Here is a 19,793-nt window from a genome sequence, read left to right on the forward strand (position 1 = left end):
CCGACTGGTCATGTGGCGCGATGCATCACTGTCAATGATCCAAGGTTCATCCGCAGGTACATGAACTGCCTCCGTGCAAATCTCCTCAATTGCTACGAACAGCTCTATTGGTAGTGTCTGCGCACTGTTGCTAGACTCTTTCTTTACTCTGTTCTTCTCATCTGCAATCTTCTTTCGGCACTCATTCTGCTTGTGCCCTGCCTTGTTGCAATAGAAGCACTTGATCTTCTTCTTTCTCTTTTTATCATCAGAAGAAGATGGGTTACCAGAGTCCTTACCCTTACCCTTCTTTGATCCGGTCCAGAAAGCCGAATCTTCTCCAGTCCTCGTCTTTTGACGCATCTCCTTCTCCAAAAGCATCGCGCTGAAATCCTCAAAGTTGAGGGACGGATTTCTATTCTGCGTGTTCAGCGCTGTAACAAGACCGTCGTACTTTGGTGGGAGAATCCGTATGCACCTTCGTGCTAGATTCTCGCTGGTGATGGGGATGCCAATCGCAGTCATCTGATCGTGCAGATTCTTCACCCTGGTGATGAACTTCTCTGCCGCTTCAGACTCAGACAACTTCTTGTTCGCGAGTTGAGTCTCCAGATTCTGAATCCGCGTCTAATTCGTGGTCTCGTACTGATTTTTCAAGACCGTCCATGCCTCCTCCGCTGTGGTGACATGTTGAATTAACGCCATGACGGAATCACTAACATTGCAGACAATAGAACACAGCCCATCTGCATTTCTTCTTGTCCACGCGAGAATCTCATCCGCAGTTGGGACTATCTATTGTCTTACATTGGTTGGATCTGGTCTCAGAACCGGCCTCACGTCCACCCCAGTAACAGTGTCCCAAAGCTCGTATGCGCTTAGGATGGTCTTCATCTTGAACTTCCAGAGAGGATAGTTAGAGCCGTCCAACTTTCTGCTTTCGCCGAACGGTGGGATTCGCAGTCTTGCGGGCTGGGTCGTCTCTCACAATCTGCTCGCACACAGAAACACACTACCAAATCTTCTTGCTAGAGTCCAGGCTCTGAAACCATGTAAGAAAATAATACAACGTCTGTGCTCAATAGATAACAGGATCTCGTACGCAAGAGAGAAAACAAGATAGTATGGAGAATTAAAATTTTGATTACTGTAAAACTGATACAATAGATGGCGCTGCCTCCCAGCCGTGCGCTCCTGTGAAAGAAGCTTCGATGGCGTGCTGGAAACAGTAGAAGACGGAGGCTGAATGCTAAGGAATAAGGGGTTCTGTAGCCAGTGATGAAATGGGCTTCACGGGCTTGCTCTTATATAGCCACCAGTCGTAGTCGGTTAGGCTCAATTGGGTGGCCGACCCAATCTGCACAAAACAGTCGACTGGGGGTCGATCCCGAAATAGGCCACCGACCATCGATAGAACCGGTGCACAAAACAAAGCAACTTACCTACGGTCACCGTTCAGCCCACAGCCATCCGGGATCCTCTGAGGCTCCAAACGGGCCCTGCAACCCGAGAGTGGGCTGCCCCGGGAAATGCTCCGTCTACCGTCAATGCAGTCAGTCAAGGGATGCCTTCCCGCACTTGCATGTAGCCTAGTTGGCGGTGCACCAACTCTATCTGAAGCCGTCCAGCCATCAGGCCACACATGGCCCCCATCTGGTGTCCAAACCAGGACCTACCGGATAACCGAGCTACTCAAATGCCTTCTCCTCATATGGGGGGCTTACAAGTAGAGTTAGCTGGTTCCCGCGTAGTTACACGAGAGTGGAGCATTGATATCTAACACTATACATATATTCGTACAGTCGTACCGTCATTTCGTACTTATGTATCCTCTGAGAGGAAGCTCGTCGTCTAACAAGTTCTACCATCAATCCCATGGTCTGTCTCCCCACATCAAAGAGTGGAGAGAAGATGTATGTGGTCCTTATGTGAGTGTCCACCCGAGGTCAAGTCTGTCAAGTCATGCATTCTAGCTCTCAACTATGTCTAGTCCCTACTGTCCCTAGCTCGGGTCGCTGGAGAGAAAGTCTGTGTTCATGCTCTAGCTGGGCTCTGACGGTCCTGCTCTTATGTGCACTCATATGAGCTGATCTTTGTGTCTCTAGGCCTCAAGGCTAAAAACAGCCATGCCATAGCTGATCAAGGTATGCCAAAAACTCTCTCTGAGTAGGCCAAAACAACTGTTGAAAAGACAATGATGCTACCCATGGATCTCATAGTACACAAGGCATCTGAATGCAAAGTGCTCCTCTGTCTGTGTCTCTCGCATATCACATAAAGTACAAATCCATCTCTCATGTGGGATGCCCTTTGCCCATCCTGTCTTAACCGATAGCATGTGTGAAGATACCAGGAACTGTCCAATCGAGTTCCTCAATGCATGTGGGAGATGAATCTGAATGTAGCCCGATGGTTCGGTAAACACCTCCTCTAAGATCCATAAGCAGTGAACTCTGTAGCAGCTAAACTTTACTAAAAGCTCAGTAGGTGCTAGCCAAGTCCTATAAGTGTGGAGCTGCAATAGATCCTCTCTGATGACCTTGATCACCTCATGGTAGGAAAGCGAAATGGATGGAGCCTCAAGGCTATACTGAAACGGTGGCAGTATGTCCATCTGTAGTCCCAAGCCTACAAACCATCTCTGTGTCTGAGCATACTAGCTCCTCGGATCCCCCTCTACCTCCAAGACCATAGATGAAGCCAAGGCTAGCCAAGACAATGCACCGTTCGGATGTCGTAGTACCAAAGTCCCTAACTCTATAGAGATAAGTGACCACCTACAAGACTGCATCGAGCTGTACAAGGGTAGCCCCAAACTCTGCTAGTACGATCTAATGTAGAACTGATGTCTTGCTGCGAATCATTTGAGCAAGAAGCAAAACCTATAGTCTCTCTATGCGGGACCAATCTGTCTTTGATAGGTCTGCAACCCAAAAGGGATTGTTGTACATCCCAGCTGGATGGACAAGAGAATCAAAGAGGAGACTTGGAGCTGGGGTCCTGGACTACGAGTGCAAGCACTGACGCTCAAGTCTAGCTAAGAATCCTCAGGTATGTATATGATGCAGCAAAAAGAGGTTGTCCGTTCTTTCCTGAGACCATCATAGGCATGGCATGGCACTTCCAACCATAGTCCTAGTCTTTCATCTCTTCAGACTCTCTGATTGGTATTTTACCACAGGATTCTCATTATGTATTTATGCCTTGAGTTCCTTCTCTTGGCTATTTCTTTCATACTTATAGAAGTCTATTTCACAAAAAACAAAAAACTTATGCCCTTGCAATGAAAAGTACCTGTCATGTCTCATTTCTATTGGCCATATCCTACAAGACACTTGCCTTCTTGTCCTTTTGTAGTCATAGTAATCTGTCCTGCAAGTTGCAATTTTTCTCATGAGAGCACAAGTTCCACACCTGGCCGACATGGTTTCTTCACCCCGAGCTTCCTGTGAAGCTCGACTTCTACCGCCGACACTGCCTCCAGATCTCACAGGAGGGCTTCATCACACCTCCGGGTTACACACAGCTTCATCTACCACATGCGCTCCGGATCTCCCTCGGTCAGTTTAGGGTTTCGTCACACCGATTACGAATCGAGAGCGGACGCACAGAGGGTATCCCATGAAAGGGCCGCCTTTGCCCACTTTGCGACTTGCAGGAGATCGAGTCGGAGGAGCACTTTGCTTTCAGATGTCCTATCTATTATGCCATTCGAGGCCGGTACCACTGCCTCTTCCGTGACGGATTCGGCCCCCTCCCACACATGCTGCAGTTCCCGGATCAGCGATGCCTAGCCGCTTTCTTACATGAGATGACTCGCCACCGAGATACCTCTCTCCGAGCACGGCGACACACGCAGCACACAGCGTGAGGACACCCAGCGGCCCATCACTGATTTCTTCCAGTCACAAGAAACCTCTCCTTAGTCCAGCCGACGACGCGGACGTGAGCGAGAGCCAGAGCCACGACAGCTGCGCCAGCGGACAAACTCACACATCCGGGTCCATGACATCTCGTCTCTGCTCTCTGCCCGCCCCACCGGGGTTACCGTTGCCCTCATCCACAGGGCCACTCGCCGCCCCTGACGACCGAGCTCGACTAGGCCGTGTGACGTCAGAGGCCAATCATCTATCGCAGGGTTTTTTCCAGCCTCCCATATGACGGCCCCTCTATGATTGGTCTCGGACGATCGCCACCTGCACATATATATTGTATCTCCCCCTCTGTCCCAATTTTGGTGCCCCCCCCTTCTTTTTTGTATCATCTGGAGGTAGACACATATTTTTTGTATCAGGACTAGACACACCGTCCTTCATAACCTCTTTTTTGTAGAAACGGTTGGCTGGCCCGTTTTGAGACCGCCACCGTTATGCTCATTGTATCAGTTATCTTTAGTCTCATAGACCTTCACGGTCTCCCGAAGACTTTAATAAACTTTCTTTCTTTCTTTCTTTCTCCGTGAAACACCCCCCCCTTCTCTCTCTCTCTCTCTCTCTCTCTCTCTCTCTCTCTCTCTCTCTCTCTCTTTCTTTCTTTCTTTCTTTCTTTCTACAATGGACTAGATCGGTGGCCTGCCTCCTCTGGTTTCACATGTTTCCCACATGGCGGAGGAGCCAGTGTCGTCGACTATATTCTGGGATCTCCTACTTTAGCCCCACAAATCACTGAATTCCGCACTGCACCCTTACCCCCAGGAGCCGATTACACTTACCTTTTCTTTCATATACTTGCGTCCCAAGCCCCTCCCAGTCACACCCCGCACTACACTACTTATCATGATATACACTTCGATCATAACCTCTCACCTGATTACTCAGCCCACCTAGCCTCCCTCCTCAGACACATAGACACCATACCCTCTCTAGATCACCGAGCCACCCTTATCACCCACTCCCTTCACAATGCAGCCCGCCACATCTTTCCTTCCACTACTCGGTCCACCTGCCCTCCACCCGCTGGCTCCACCCCTTGCAACAGATGGTATGATGACGAGTGCAAAGCATTACGCCGCACACTCCGACTCACGACCCAGCAAAACGCTAGGGCCAACCCACGTCTCACCAAGGATTATCGTCGACTAGTCCGTCGCAAGAAGCTAGCCTTCCTGCGACAGAATGAGGATACGCTAAGGAACATTCTGTTTAGTAGCAACTCCAAGGATTTCTGGAGGAAATTCCTAGAACGCCGATCCCCCTCCCCCCTCACGGACACTTCCCTCTGGCACACCTACGCACGCACACTCTATGATATCCCTGATCAGCCTCCTCCCGACCTCTCAGCCACCCCCCGCCCTAATTCTTGTATCCTCTTCACAACCCAGGGAGTCACCCACGCAGCACATAAGCTTCATAACGGTCGAGCTAAGGATCATGAGGGCCTATGCACAGAGTTTGTTGCCTATGGCATCAAAACTCTAGCCCCCATCCTGGCAACGCTATTCAATGAAGCTGTCTGCCACGGGTTTCCCAGAGCCTGGACCCTATCACACCCATCCACAAAGCAGGAGATCCCATGGATCCAGGGAATTACAGGACCATCATGGTTGGACATGTTATGTCCAAGATCTATGCATCAGTGTTAGATGGCGAGGTCAGTGCTCGCGCAGAGGTACAGGGGCTCAGGGCATCCGGACAGGCCGGCTTCAGGACGGATCACTCGACTTACGATCACATTTTTACACTTAGAGGGATCATTGAGGAGGCCAGACACAGGAGACAGAGAGTATATTGTGACTTTGTGGATTTCCGCAAGGCATTCGACACCGTTCCCCGCGCCCGACTCATCAAACGTCTGCAGGAGTTAGGCTACGACTCGGCGATTATCTGGGCAGTAGTAGCTCTCTATCAGCGGGTGACGGGGCAGGTCAGCGATGACCACTACACTGGCAAATAGAAGGAGGTTTATGACAACCATCACATTGGCTCTTGGAGTTATTTGTGTACTAAGGAAAATGCAATTGATGATATGGCCCTTGAGGGGTCCCCTTTAGGGGCAAGGGCCATATCGACATGCCATTTATGTCCAGTGGCACCCTGGATATTGTATTCGGTCATTAGAGCACTCTCTGATACCGTGAAACTCAGGTTGTGCATAATGCGAGACAACGCATCAGCAACCTTATTATCTTTTCCTCTTCAGTACCGAATCGTTAAATTAAACTCCTGCATGAGCTCTGCCCACCAGAGATCACGAGCACTATCGAAGTCAAACAAGGATGTCCCTTGTCACCGACTCTATTTGGCCTCTACATCGACGAGCTCGAGACCACCATCAGGACACTCGGAGGTGCAGGCTGCTCTCTTGCGGAGACTGCCATCCAGATTCTCCTATACGCAGACGATGTAGTACTACTATCCTCTTCTGATACTGGTCTTCAGCGACATTTGGATGGACTTCAGGTCTTCTGTGATACACATGACTTGAAGGTCAGATGATCTTCAACACTTCCAGACCCGCTATGCACCGAGAGCAGTTCCTCTTCGCCGGCGACCCTGTTGAGATAGTTGACTCCTACACATACTTGGGCATTGTCTTCTCAGGCCCGATCTTCACGATGCGCCCGGCCATGCAGGCCAGGATCAGCGGGGGATACGCCGCTCTTGCCAGGCTGGAGCGACAATGCTACCACTCCCACTTCCAAGACCCGCGGACCAAGTCTCTCCTTTTTTATTCTTTGGTCCACCCAGCAGGCATGTATGGTAGCCCTTGGTGGGGAGTCGACGTTTTAGACAGAGTGGGCTCGAGTTGAGCGCCTACAGATACTGATGTTTGCTCGGATGATCCGTAGCAAACCATCGGTACCACACCAGATCATTCTAGCAGAGTTCGGCGCCTCACCCCTACAGCTTGATGCGGCTTTTCAAGCTATCACCTACCTCCACAGAGTCAGGGATTTTGGCTCCTCCGGTGACGGTCGCCTCCGCCTACCTTGGTTAGCCCTATCCTCCTCTATAGCCTTATCCGTTGATGGGGACCAGCGATGCTGGTATAGTCGTCTTTCCAGTTGGTTCATCCGATTGGACCTCGACTTAGACCGGTTGCCACCTTTTCAGTACAGCCTCGACGCTCCACCATCTCCTCTCTCCCCCACTGACCAGGAGGTCAACCGGCTCATTCGGGCGGATCTGCTCCAGCTGCACACCTGGCGGACATGGTTTCTTCACTTCGAGCTTCCTGTGAAGCTCGACTTCTACCGCCGACACTGCCTCCAGATCTCACAGGAGGGCTTCATCACACCTCCGGGTTACACACAACTTCATCTACCACATGCGCTCCGGATCTCCCTCGGTCAGTTTAGGGTCTCGTCACACCGATTACGGATCGAGAGTGGATGCGCAGAGGGTATCTCACGAGAGGACCGCCTTTGCCCACTTTGCGACTTGCAGGAGATCGAGTCGGAGGAGCACTTTGCTTTCAGATGTCCTATCTATTATGCCATTCGAGGCCGATACCACTACCTCTTCCGCAACGGATTCGGCTCCCTCCCACACATGCTGCAATTCCCGGATCAACGATGCCTAGCCGCTTTCTTACATGAGATGACCCGCCACCGAGATACTTCTCTCCGAGCACGGCGACACGAGCAGCACACATAGCGTGAGGACACCCAGCGGCCTATCACTGACTTCTTTCAGTCACAGGATACCTCTTCTCAGTCTAGCCGCCGACACGGACGTGAGCGAGAGCCAGAGCCACGACAGCTGCGTCAGCGGGCAGACTCACACATCCAGGTCCATGACATCTCGTCTCTGCTCTCGGCCTGCCCCACTGGGGTTACCGTTGCCCTCATCCACAGGGCCACCCGCCGCCCCCGACGACCGAGCTCGACTAGGCCACGTGACGTCAGAGGCCAATCATCTATCGTAGGGTTTTTTCCGACTTTCCATTTGACGGCCCCTCTATGATTGGTCTCTGACGATCACCACCTGCACATGTATACTGTATCTCCCCCCTCTGCCCCATTTTTGGTGCCCCCCCCTTCTTCTTCTTTGTATCATCTGGAGGTAGACACATATTTTTTGTATCAGGAATAGACACACAGTCCTTCATAACCTCTTTTTTGTAGAAACGGTTGGTTGGCCCGTTTTGAGACCACCACCGTTATGCTCATTGTATCAGTTATCTTTAGTCTCATAGACTTTCACGGTCTCCCGAAGACTTTAATAAACTTTCTTTCTTTCTTTCTTTCTCTCTCTCTCTCTCTCTCTCTCTCTCTCTCTCTGTGGCAAGAACTGGGGGCAAAAATGCAGTTTTATAAGCAGGAAATCAATCCGATGGACAGCTATGGAATGCAGAAATACCTCAGGGAAGACATATCAATATTTAAAAGACATTTAATCTACAAAATCAGAACCAGCTCACATGATCTCGAGGTGGAGAGGGAAAGATGGGCAAGACCAAGAGAGGAAAGAATATGTAAAATCTGCCCCGCAGGAGAAGTAGAAAACGAGCAGCATGTACTCCTAACATGTCAAGCATATGCGCAAATCAGAGAATGTTATGGGGGCAATAGAAGCAACCTGAAATCCCTACTGGAGTGGCCAGCCAAAGAGCTAGGCAACCACATAAAGGAAATTTTAGAATATCGCAACAAAGTACTTGGTCTAGCACACAGGCTAGCACAAGTACTCACTGCATAGCACATTTATGCTTTTATTTATGCTATTTTCTTTCAATGGATGTAAACAATCACTACTTGTTGATAGTGATCACTGTCCCATAGATCCTGAAGGGTCTCACGAGGACGTTAATAAAATCATATCATCTCTCTCTCTCTCTCTCCCTCTCTCTCTCTCGTATTTTTGCACGACTGCCCAATGCCCGCACATGCATTTTAGACTCTCCCTTTTGAATTCGTGTTTGATCTCCGTGAAAATTACTGATTATGTCAATGTCTCTTCACTCTCACAGACAGACACAGACATAGAATGCTAGGTTGACCTATAGACTTTGGCCGAACCTCTCTAGTTGTACCAATTGAAGCGGGATCCTTGCCCCAAATCGGCAAGAATGTAAAATATGGAAACACGTGTGTTTCAAACCTTGCCTACAAAGTAACTGCAGCTCCAACAGCTGGTTCTTCAGGTTTCGGCAAGTTGGAGCCGCGCGTGAAGGATCTCCACCTACATACGCGGGAGTACAAGACGCAAAACAGTACACAGGCGAACGCGTCTGGTACTCGATGCAACAATAGGTCAAGTCGTACACAGATTAATTTGTTTTCCCCGGAAAATGTTTTTGCCAAATTCGCCTGAAATTTACAATAGTAGCATGCTTTGATGAAATTAAGCGTTGCAACAATGCGGTTAGTTCTCTTGAGCATAACGAACGTCACAGTATTGTTAACATCTTCCGTAAGGACAAGAGCGGCATTCTACGTGAAAGAAGAGGAAATGTGAATGGAAGATAATTCTAGACGATCTACAAAGAATTGGAGGACTAGATGTACATGGTGGGGTGATGTCGGAAGGATACATCGAGGAAAAGCGTGGTGGAGGAGCGGGTGGTGAAGAGGAGACTGCTGCGCCATGGCTGATCGTGAAGCGCAACTCATCGCCATGGCTGCTCAAGCAACGGATGCGGAGCTCCCCCCGCAACGCAAACGCATCAACCAAGCAGTGACGCTTTCACCACAAATTTTGGAAGATAATTCTTCGGAATGGTCGGAGGGAGGAGATTCCCCCTTGTGGATCCTTACGATTCTAGTAGAACCTTTGAGTGGACGCTCACATGGTGACACATCAGCATTCTCTAAAGTCTTTAGAGCAGCTCCCGAGATGGAGAGAGCTCCTCAGTCCAGCATTCCAGCCTCAGCATGAATTCCGTCCACCATGTGTTGGGCCAAACTGTACCCTCAAGGTCATGGGTTGGCCCAGATTTAATCTAGGTTGTTGGATTGAGAGCCTTTAAAACACAGAATCCGCCCCTCCCTCAGTCTGACAGAAGTGCTCGCCACGTGTCAAGCTCCCAACCTCCCCACCTCCCTTGACGATCAGGAAAGGCCACGTGTCGGCCTTTCCCAATCGGAATCCGGCCGAATTTTGGCTCCTGACCGCCGGTCGATTATTGCCAAAATCTTGCTGGCTTCCTCCCTGGAAGGGCCTCCCCATGGTCCTTTCCCTACCCCCTGAAGTTGGCTCCCCCTCCCTCAACCTGCAATTTGGTCCCAACAATCAAATGCTGGGCTGGAATCCGTTTTCTGGGCTAGCATTTGATTGCCCCCGCTGAGCCAACTCTCAAGCTCCATGGGGTTGCAAATAAATCCCACCAGTAGGACTCCCCTAGCGCCACTGGTTGGCGCGGGGAGGCCCTCTTAGTACTCTCAATTGCCATGTTTGGTATTAGTCCTCACAGGACATTCAATTACTTTTCTCTCGATCTTTGGAGTGCAGAGAAGAGGGTGGCAACAAACTAGTTTTCATGAATTATATGTTTTATTATAACACCTCATTGAGTTGGAATAGTTAAGAGGCGGCTCTTTTATGGAGCGATTCGTTGTGTTATTCTTCAATGCAAGTTGCATAGTAATTCAGGGAAGCATAGTACATGCTTGTTGTGTTATTCTTTTACAACAAGATGCAGAGGAGCCTAAGGCATGGTAAGACTGGCAAGGTGGGTGAGTTGGATGCACTCGTGTTAAGTTTGTTATTTACGGGATCGTTATCTAGTGGGTGGTGGTCTGGTTGCTCGTGGAAATTTACTAATGTCCTTCTAGCTCATTTGTCTTGCAAACATAGACACAATGTTGCATTATTGCATTTGTTGATCAAATGTTGCTAACAACCAAAGCACTTGTATAACAACGGTGTAATTTGTAATTTGCATTACTTACAAGTTACGTTGTGAAGGAGATTTAGGTTGTCATTACCCTCTACATGGAGATGCTACACTTTTGAACTTGTTTTGTTATGTTTTCATTGAAATGTTTTTTCATAGAAACCAACATATTTTTGGAGTCTTCATGACCTTGCAACAACAACTAATGTTTCTATGTTGACCATATAAATCCTATCATTGGTACCAGACGTTGTCTCTAGAGCAACTATCTATCGTTTCTTGTACGTTTTGTTCTCAATTTTCATTTATGTTCTTGGTTACCCTAAGGGTCTATAATGTATTCAAGTGAAGCAACTCAAACAAACCTTATTATAAAGTTGTCTTTGCAAAAATGACATGGACCCATGGTATGGCAATTTTCATTTAGTGAACCACAATTTGGTGATTACATATTTAAAAATTTTAAAGCATTAGGATTCATCAAACAAAGTCTATTTTTCCTATCAATATTACAAAGCATTTAAAAAATTAAACTTGTTGTAATATGTCAAGTTTCCTAAAGAAATGTCAAGTGAGCATAGTGCTCGCCTTAGCAAGTTACAATTCTATTTTGTTGAAGTGCACTTTTAATACGGTTTTGATACGATGTTCCCCAATCTTGATTGCTTTTTTGCAATACAAATTTTCTACAGTTTTCTTGAACCATGATTATACACATAAAGTGCAAAAAGAAAAGGACCAAGGAGCAAACTAAATCTTTTCCATTATTTAAAGGTTTTGGCAACTCCATTTAATGATTTTTATTGCAACATTCTCAAGCTCCAAATGACATTGGCCTAGCTAGCTAGATCATTTAGCTTGGCATTGTTGTTTCATGAGGCTCAATAAATGGCACATAAAACTTCACAAAGTATTCAATGCAATTTTCTATAAAGATAATATAAACATCTAGCCATTGTCTATCTCAATCTTGGCTTCATGGTCAAAGGGTACTCACATTTTGTTTCACACTAAGCATTGACATTTGCAAGTTCAATTCTATACATATGTCTTTGTTTACATTACATGCACACATAAGTAAGAGGTGACAAAGTGAGGCTTAATAACTAAGCCCGTAAATACCTCCAATTATATGGATGCTTTCTACATCATGATAATGCATCAAGTTTCCTTTTAAGGGTTTTGACTATGATACCTACATGGTACGTCACAACAATGCACTCCAAGCTCATTGTCCATTGACCAGCACTTATTTCTTGACCACAATACATGGCTTCAATTCTTGGTTAAGGGTTTTGACTATGATAATTACATGGTACCTCACAACAATGCAATCAAGCTCATTGTCCACATTGACCAACACTTCTTTCTTGAGCACGATACATGGCTTCAATTATTGATTCAATATTCCTAAAGCCATTTCACATGTGGGATGCCTTGATCCCAAAGCTAAGGTGTGAAGCCAACTAAAAGCAATGAAAGCTTTCCTACACAATATGTGAGCATCATATCTTATAGGTCTCTTACTATGAAAATTGTTGGAAAGCTAACATTACTACATGTAAAAGTAGTGATGGTTGTAAAAATGAGCGTGTGGCTTGGAAAGCTAGTTCAGGCATGTGGAGAAGAATGGGCTAACAAGGCCTCGAACTCAAGTGGCCTCCAATTTATTTATGGTCCTCACTTGTACCATTATCTATTTCTTGAGTGGTTGCAAGAGTAGACTTCCAGAGTGGGTAAATTTATGTCGCTCTTTCTATTTCATCCACATATCTCTCAAAGACAAATGTTTATGGCTGCTCACTCAGCACACAAGATTATAACTCTCTCGCACACATACACACCTCACCACAAGCCTCTGGTATGCACTCCCTGTTTTCCAACATGGTATCAGAGCCATAATTGGTGTGCTTAATTGCATGGTTCAAAGAGAAGCTCGAAGCATGAAGATGGTGGTTCAACATTCATGAGAAGAAGATTCAAGAGGAGGAATAAGCTCAAGAGCAGCAATAGTGCTTCAACAAACCTCCATTAAAACCAAGCCATCATTGGGTGGAAAAGAAATTAGTCATTTATTATAGCATTGCTCTCAACAAGTGTTTGTTGGTTATGGAATTGCTCGCATAACCCCCTTCTACTATGCTTGAAGATGGTTGAATGTGGAGATGCTTCATTGTACTATGTCCAAATAAGCTACCCTATGCATAAAGAATTAAACTTCATGTACCATACAGAACTATGAGTTTGTTTATTCACTTGGCATGGAACCTAAAATATAGGTTTTTATATTACATTGCTCACGGTAGTTCCCAGAAAGTAATTTCTCCAAGGGGGACACCTTATCTTTGTCAGGAGAATTTGGAGCTTTAAAAAAATGAATTTCTAGCTTCCATTTGTGATAAGATGGAAGCCTATGTTCAATTGCCATTTTCATTCATGGATTAGGGCACCATTTGATCTATTGGTAAGTTGTGTATTGTATGCAATAAAGTGACGAGATGATCCTTGACGTAAGTAGCTCACCTTCTTGTCCATTTAAAACAAGATGGTGTGTAGATGCTGCCTATTTTTTTGTCAAATCTAGGGATATTACTTCTTGTGGTCATCTAGTTATGTCTAAAGACCATGAATCTGCAAGTAGGTTGTCAGAAATGATGCCTTCTTCTCCCACATCTACTATCCTGCTGAGTTCTTTAGCTCAAAATCAACACATGTATGTTCTAAGCATGTGCAGATCATGGTTGTTTTCTTGCCATGATATCTCAACGGCCTATAAAAAGCGATTGGGATCTACATCAATGTGCGAGATACTTCAAAATCTTGCATCTACATTGACGTGCAAGATACTTCAAATTTTTGCATTCTAGGTGTAAAGGAGTCCTTCAACAAAGCCATCAAGCATTCAACCAAAATGAGGTATACTGATGAACACTCTTACATATGGAGCTCTCCATTACCTTTACTTCGGTTGTATGGGACATTGTGAGTTCTATATGATATTTTACCATGCATGAAGCCTTGGATTAATCCACATTAGTGATTAGTGATTAAGTTATGAAAATTACTCTCTAGCACATCCCTATGGTCAATTAATCTATCAAATTCTCTCCATACACCACATAGGCATTAAGGGAAGGTGGTGGAAAACTAACATTACTACACGTAAAAGCAGCGATGGTTGTAAAACTTCGTGTGCTTCTTGGAAAGGGATCCTGTGATTTATTTGTGGTCCTTTCTTGTAGCATTATGTCCTTCTTGAGTAGTTATGAGAGTAGCTTTATAGAGTGATTCATCTATCTCTATTTCATCCACATATCTCTCTTAGACAAATGTCTATGGCTGTTGCAAACACAAGATTAGAGCTCTCTCTCTCTCTCTCGCTCACACACACTATTACTACAAGCTTGGTTTAATTACTCCAAAGAAATAGCTATGTGAGATTTAAGTGATTAGTGTCCAATGACACTAATGCTGCTTGTTTATGCTTGTTGCAAAGATGGCTGTTAATTGAGTCAAGGGTACCCTCAATGATGGTTTACATCTTGCTTAGTATGGTTTTGTACCTCAGAGCCATATTATGATAATGTTACAAAATGCATATGTAGATAGTGTGAATATGCCAAGTATACATAACAAAATGTCCTTCTTGGAGTTGAGGAGTGGTAAGCATTGAGCCCCTCTACATGCCCAACACATAGAGTAAGGGTGGAGCTAAGGTAGGTGAGTCCTTGAAACACATGTGCTTAGACCCTCTCCAATCAGGTCAGGGAACGAGTCACAAAGGTGGAAGTGATGACACCTCGCCAAAGGCCGATGGAACTTCAAAATCCGAGAAAGGAGGTGCCCTTGGATCATCATCAAATGCGAAGATCTTGGCATTCAGATATGAGCTAGCTTCTCCCTATTGGAGACAAAGGAGGCCATCAACCTACTCCATGCAGAGATTTCACGTCGAGCCAAGGAAATGGAGAGGAAGGAATGGTTTGAAACAGGCAAAAGACATCTCGCATGTTGTGAGATTCAGTTGGAAGAGGCATCATGCCAGAGCTAGAGTGGCTATCTCCAAGCAAGGTCTACCTATTCTTCATAGGATGCATCTCAACATTGGACGAATTGTGCCAATTCCTCATGTTTGACTGTGATCTCCCACAAGATTCATAGTCAACAAAACCTCTTGGGAAGGGATTCTATCTCATCAGATGTGTTTCGGAAGTGTTGCGCAACAACATGCTGGGTAAGCTGTTTGTGTTCTCTAGAGCGACGGTACTAGTGATCCCCTAGAGTCCCTCATTCTCTAGCGATAAGTTTCTCTATCATGATTGCCCCATCTATATCGAGTTCTCAACCTCCTGCCTTGGTTGGGGGACTCCCTCGAGATGTTGGCAGTAACTCTTGAAAGAGTGGTGCTCATTTCGGCATCAACCAAGGCTCCCTTTGGCATGAAAAGGGCATGGATCATTTGGGGTCGTGCTCAAGACATGCTTTGTGTGCAAGAAGTCTGGTCATTTTGCAAGATCAGACCGAAAAACATAGCCTTGGTGCATGGGGGAAAGGATTGACCTAGACCCTACATCAAAGGATGATGGTGGAGAAGACTCGACAAATGCCCCAAAGATTCACCAAAAGCCACCTTGCCACATCAAACGGCTCTGAAAGTCTCATTAGAAGAGGTCATTGAAGCTGTGCCATCTGCGAAAGGGTGGAAAACTGTGGGGAAAAGAAGGGAAGAGAGAAAGAAAGAGGAAGAGAGGAAGAGAGAAAAGAGAGAAAGAGAAAGAGAGGAAATGAAAGGAAGAGGGAGAGAGAGAGAGAGAGAGAGAGAGAGAGAGAGAGAGAGATGGAAAGAAGAGAAATAGAAGAAAGAAGAAGAGAGAAAACATCTACCCACTTTCTCTAGAACCAGGGCTTGTGGCATGCTCTATTCAACTAGTCCTTAAGACAGGAAATCATGCCTGCTCTTGAGTGTGAAGATAGTGGGAGAGAGGGAAGGAGTCTCACTTGTGGCTTTCTCACATACACAATGGGGGAATACACACAAAGGTGGAGGCTGAAAACAGTTTTCCTCTTCCTAGTTGTGAAAGCCAAAAAGAACTCTAGTACAAAGAAATAGGAGAACCCTATATGTGGGTTTCAAACCAAACTCAGCTAACTAAGGTGGCATACTAACTGAGCCACGAACTAGAGTACATAAGGATAGCTGTCATCTAGCTATTATTCATGGGCGGTGTACCAACCGCATCTGCAACTAACAAGTCGGTGACATAAATGCACAACGGTCACCCTGGCATATCACGAGTGGAGCTTGATATGTCAACACTCCCCCTCGACCTCAATCCCAATTCTTGCACACCAAGCAGGTCTCTGAACTTGCGCAGCTTCTCTGTGCCCAATGCCTTCGTGAATATGTCAGCTACCTGATCCTCTATGCTAACATAAACTAGATCAATACAACCTAGTAAAACCTTCTCCCACACATAGTAATAATGCATCTCAATGTGCTTTGTTCTAGCATGATAGACTAGGTTATTTGCCAAGTGTATACTGCTCATGTTGTCACAATAAATGACAACTGGCCCATCTGTAGACTAATGCATATCATAAAGTAGCTTATGCAACCAAGCTACCTCACATGCAGCCATTGTTGCACCCCTGTACTCAGCCTCTGTGCTCCACAAGGCAACTATAGGTTGCTTCTTGCTGCTCCAAGTGACTGCAGCACTCCCAAAAGAGAACACATATCCACTAGTACATCGTCTATCTGAAATACTACCAGCCCAATCAGCATCAGTGTTTCCATGCAACTGTATCTGAACCCCAGCCTCATAAAATAGTCCATACTGCAATGTGGACTTCACATACCTGAGTATGCATCTAGCCGCATCCAAATGCGGTTTCCTTGGAGCCCGCATAAACTGACTTAAAATCTAATAGCATAGCTCAAATCTGGCCTGGTAATTGTCATATAAATCAAACTTCCTACTATGCGTTTGTACATAGTAGGGTCTTCTAGAAGCTCACTTGCATCTGCGCTTAGCTTCACATTCTGCTCCAAAGACTAAAATAGGCTTACAACCTGTCATCCCATATTTGGATAGCATGTCCAATCCATACTGCCTCTGCAAGAGCTGCATCCCACTTGGTGATCTAATCACCTCAATGCCCAATAAATAACGTAGCTCTCCCAAATCCTTCATGTCAAACTTCTGCCTCAATAGCATTTTCACATGAAGGATATCTTCATCACTATCACCTGTGATGATCAAATCATCAACATAAATGACAAGCAGCATAATACCTTTCCCTGTTTTTCTCACATAAAGTGAGAAATCTGCCTTGGAAATTTGAAAGCCAATAGTGACAAGATACTGTCCTATCTTGTCAGACCATGCTCTAGGTGCTTGCTTCAAGCCATACAAGGCTTTCTTCAACCTGCAAACAAACTCAGGATGAACAGCATGAACATAACTTAGTGGCTGCTCCATAAAGACCTCTTCTTGCAAATCACCATGCAAGAAAGCATTCTTTACATCCATCTGATGTAAAGACCATCCCTTTGATGCAGCCATAGCAATGACTGCTCTTACGGTTGCCATCCTTGCAATCGGACTGAATGTTTCTTTATAATGAATGCCATATGTCTGTGCATACCCCTTTACAACTAATCTTGCCTTGTATCTATTCACAAAACCATCTGCATTGTGCTTCACCTAATAAACCCACTTACAGCTAATTGCATTCTTGTCTTTAGGCAAAGGCACCAATTCCCATGTAGCATTTGCTTCCAAGGCATCCATTTCTTCATCCACGGCTTTCTCCCATTTTTCTTTTCCCATGGCTTGCTCAATAGAAGTGGGTTCTGGTTTCTGTATCACTTTGACCATACAGGCATAATGAATGGTTGTAAATCCATCATATTTCAGCCTATCCATAGGATATCTAGCTTTGGTGGACCTGCGCAAAATAGGCTCACTTCCAGGTGCTCTCAAAACATCCCTGGTCTTCCTTACTCTAGGTGTAACAATAGAAGAATACCCAACTCATCATCAATGCTCTATTCTGAGCCACTGGATTCACCATCCACATAAGAATGACCTGCATTCACATCAACCATGGGCTGATCTACCTTCTCTTTTCCTTTTCGTGATACCTGCATACCACTATCTGCATTGCTTTGAGGAGATTCTCTTGATCTCAATGTGCCTATCCATGGCGAAGTATGTGAACCACTGCTAGGGGACACTACAGGTCCAGTAATATTTTGTGATTGCTACTATGAATTCTGTGCAGCATTACCATTTTGTGCATCTACATCAATCATCACATTTACTGGTTTATACCAGCTACTCATCTCATCAAAACCAACATCTCTGCTCACTGTAAACTTACGAGTAGAAGGGTTATAGCATCTATACCCTTTCTGCTGCAGAGAATAACCAATAAAGATGCACTTCTCAGCTTTTGGATCCAACTTAGACCTCAACTCATCTGGCACATGAACATAGGCAATGCAACCAAAAATTTCCAAATGAGAAATATTTGGTTTCCTACCAGTATACATCGCCTTTGGCATCCTGCCATGTATTGCTGCAGTGGGAGTCCTGTTCATTATGTAAACTGATGTAGCAACTGCTTCAACCCAATAATAATCTGGTAGGTCTTTTTCATTTAGCATGGCCCGAGATACCTCTCCAATATGCCTTTTTTTCCTTTCTGCAAGTCCATTTTGCTATGGGGTATGACTGCATGAATATTGCTGCTTTATGCCATGCTCCTACAGGAACCTTGCAAACTCATTTGAGAGGTACTCTCCCCCTCTATCTGACCTTAGGCATTTTATTTGTAGGCCTGTTTCTTTTTCAACCATAGCTATAAAAGCGCTTTGAAGTGCCCAAAAACTTCACTTTTCTTTTTCATAAAATACACCCAAACTTTTCTGCTGTAGTCATCAATAAAAGTGACAAAATAATGACAGCCTCCAATAGATACAGCTTTAGTAGTCCACACATCAGAGTGGATTAATTCCAATGGCTACTTACTCTCGTTAACATGCCTAGGAAATGGTTTCCTTGCCTGTTTTCCAAATTGACAAGCTTCACATACCTTATGCATTTCTGCAACCTTGAATTTAGGCAATCCTACAACAATATTTTGGGCCTGCATTGATTTAAGTCGCTGTACATTAACATGACCAATGCGTTTATGCCAGATATTAATATCTACAACTACACTGGTCCCATGTGCAAACATTGCTGCACTCAATTCAGGCATGTCTGCATCCAATGTAAACATCCTGCCCTTCTTCTTTCCTTTTGCTATCAAGCGACCATTATTTTTCATATCCTCAACAAAGCATCCATGAGGATTAAATCTGACCTGCAAGCCCTACTCAACCATTTGACCAACAGAAACCAGGTTCTTGGTGATGTTCGGGACATGAAATACATCAGACAGATATTTCTTTTTCCCATCCTGCATAGACAAAGGAATTTTACTGATTTGCACAATAGGATGTGTAGTATCATCACCAGTCTCCACAAATCTTGGTCTTTCCATTTTCCTTGCATCCTGCATCCATTCTGCATGACCTGTCATGTGGTTTGACGCACCTGAGTCAACATACCACACATCATTGTTTTCTTCTGCACTTGTCACAGAATTGGTCATGTGCTGCACCATAAACAAATGCTCATTTCTGTCATCACCCTGTCTACTAGAAGATGCATAATTCCCTTGCTGCAATTTTCCATCCATGATGTCATTCTGCTTTTTGCAGCAGTCTTTAGCCATATTACCCATTTTACCATTCATGATGTCTTTGGTTTCCCCTGCCTCTAGAGTTACCACGTCCTCCTCCATAGGACTGGTTTTCTTGAGTTCGCTACATATTCTGATTTCTACCATAGCCTCCAGATCAGCCTCCTCTACCTTTGCCTCTACCTCTTCCAGCATTTGAGTAGAAGACAGTTTCTTTTGAAGTTCCTCCTGAAGAAGATGCACCACCATTTCTTTGCTCTTCAGAAATTAGAAGAGCAAACAAC

At 45.4% G+C, this 19,793-nt stretch overlaps 1 protein-coding gene across 3 annotated transcripts in view; it reads right to left on the bottom strand.

Annotated features, from left to right (window-relative positions):
* LOC147904037 (acyl-CoA) overlaps nt 1-9,691 on the bottom strand; it is a 110,597-nt gene extending 100,906 nt beyond the window's left edge. For 2 of the 3 annotated variants that reach the window (XM_087370140.1, XM_087370132.1), the window contains exon 1: nt 9,428-9,691. In XM_087370140.1, coding sequence (XP_087226266.1) covers nt 9,428-9,538 — 111 coding nt within the window. In that variant the 5' untranslated portion in view covers nt 9,539-9,691. The remainder of the gene's footprint in view (nt 1-9,427) is intronic. The other variant, XM_087370148.1, reaches the window with a different exon arrangement.
* Nucleotides 9,692-19,793: the final 10,102 nt, after the last annotated feature.

The sequence above is a fragment of the Dipteris shenzhenensis genome, chromosome 3 (assembly GCF_047967505.1).
Source record: "Dipteris shenzhenensis isolate YYH24624 ecotype China chromosome 3, Dip_SZ_1.0, whole genome shotgun sequence".
Classification (NCBI taxonomy): Eukaryota; Viridiplantae; Streptophyta; class Polypodiopsida; order Gleicheniales; family Dipteridaceae; genus Dipteris; species Dipteris shenzhenensis.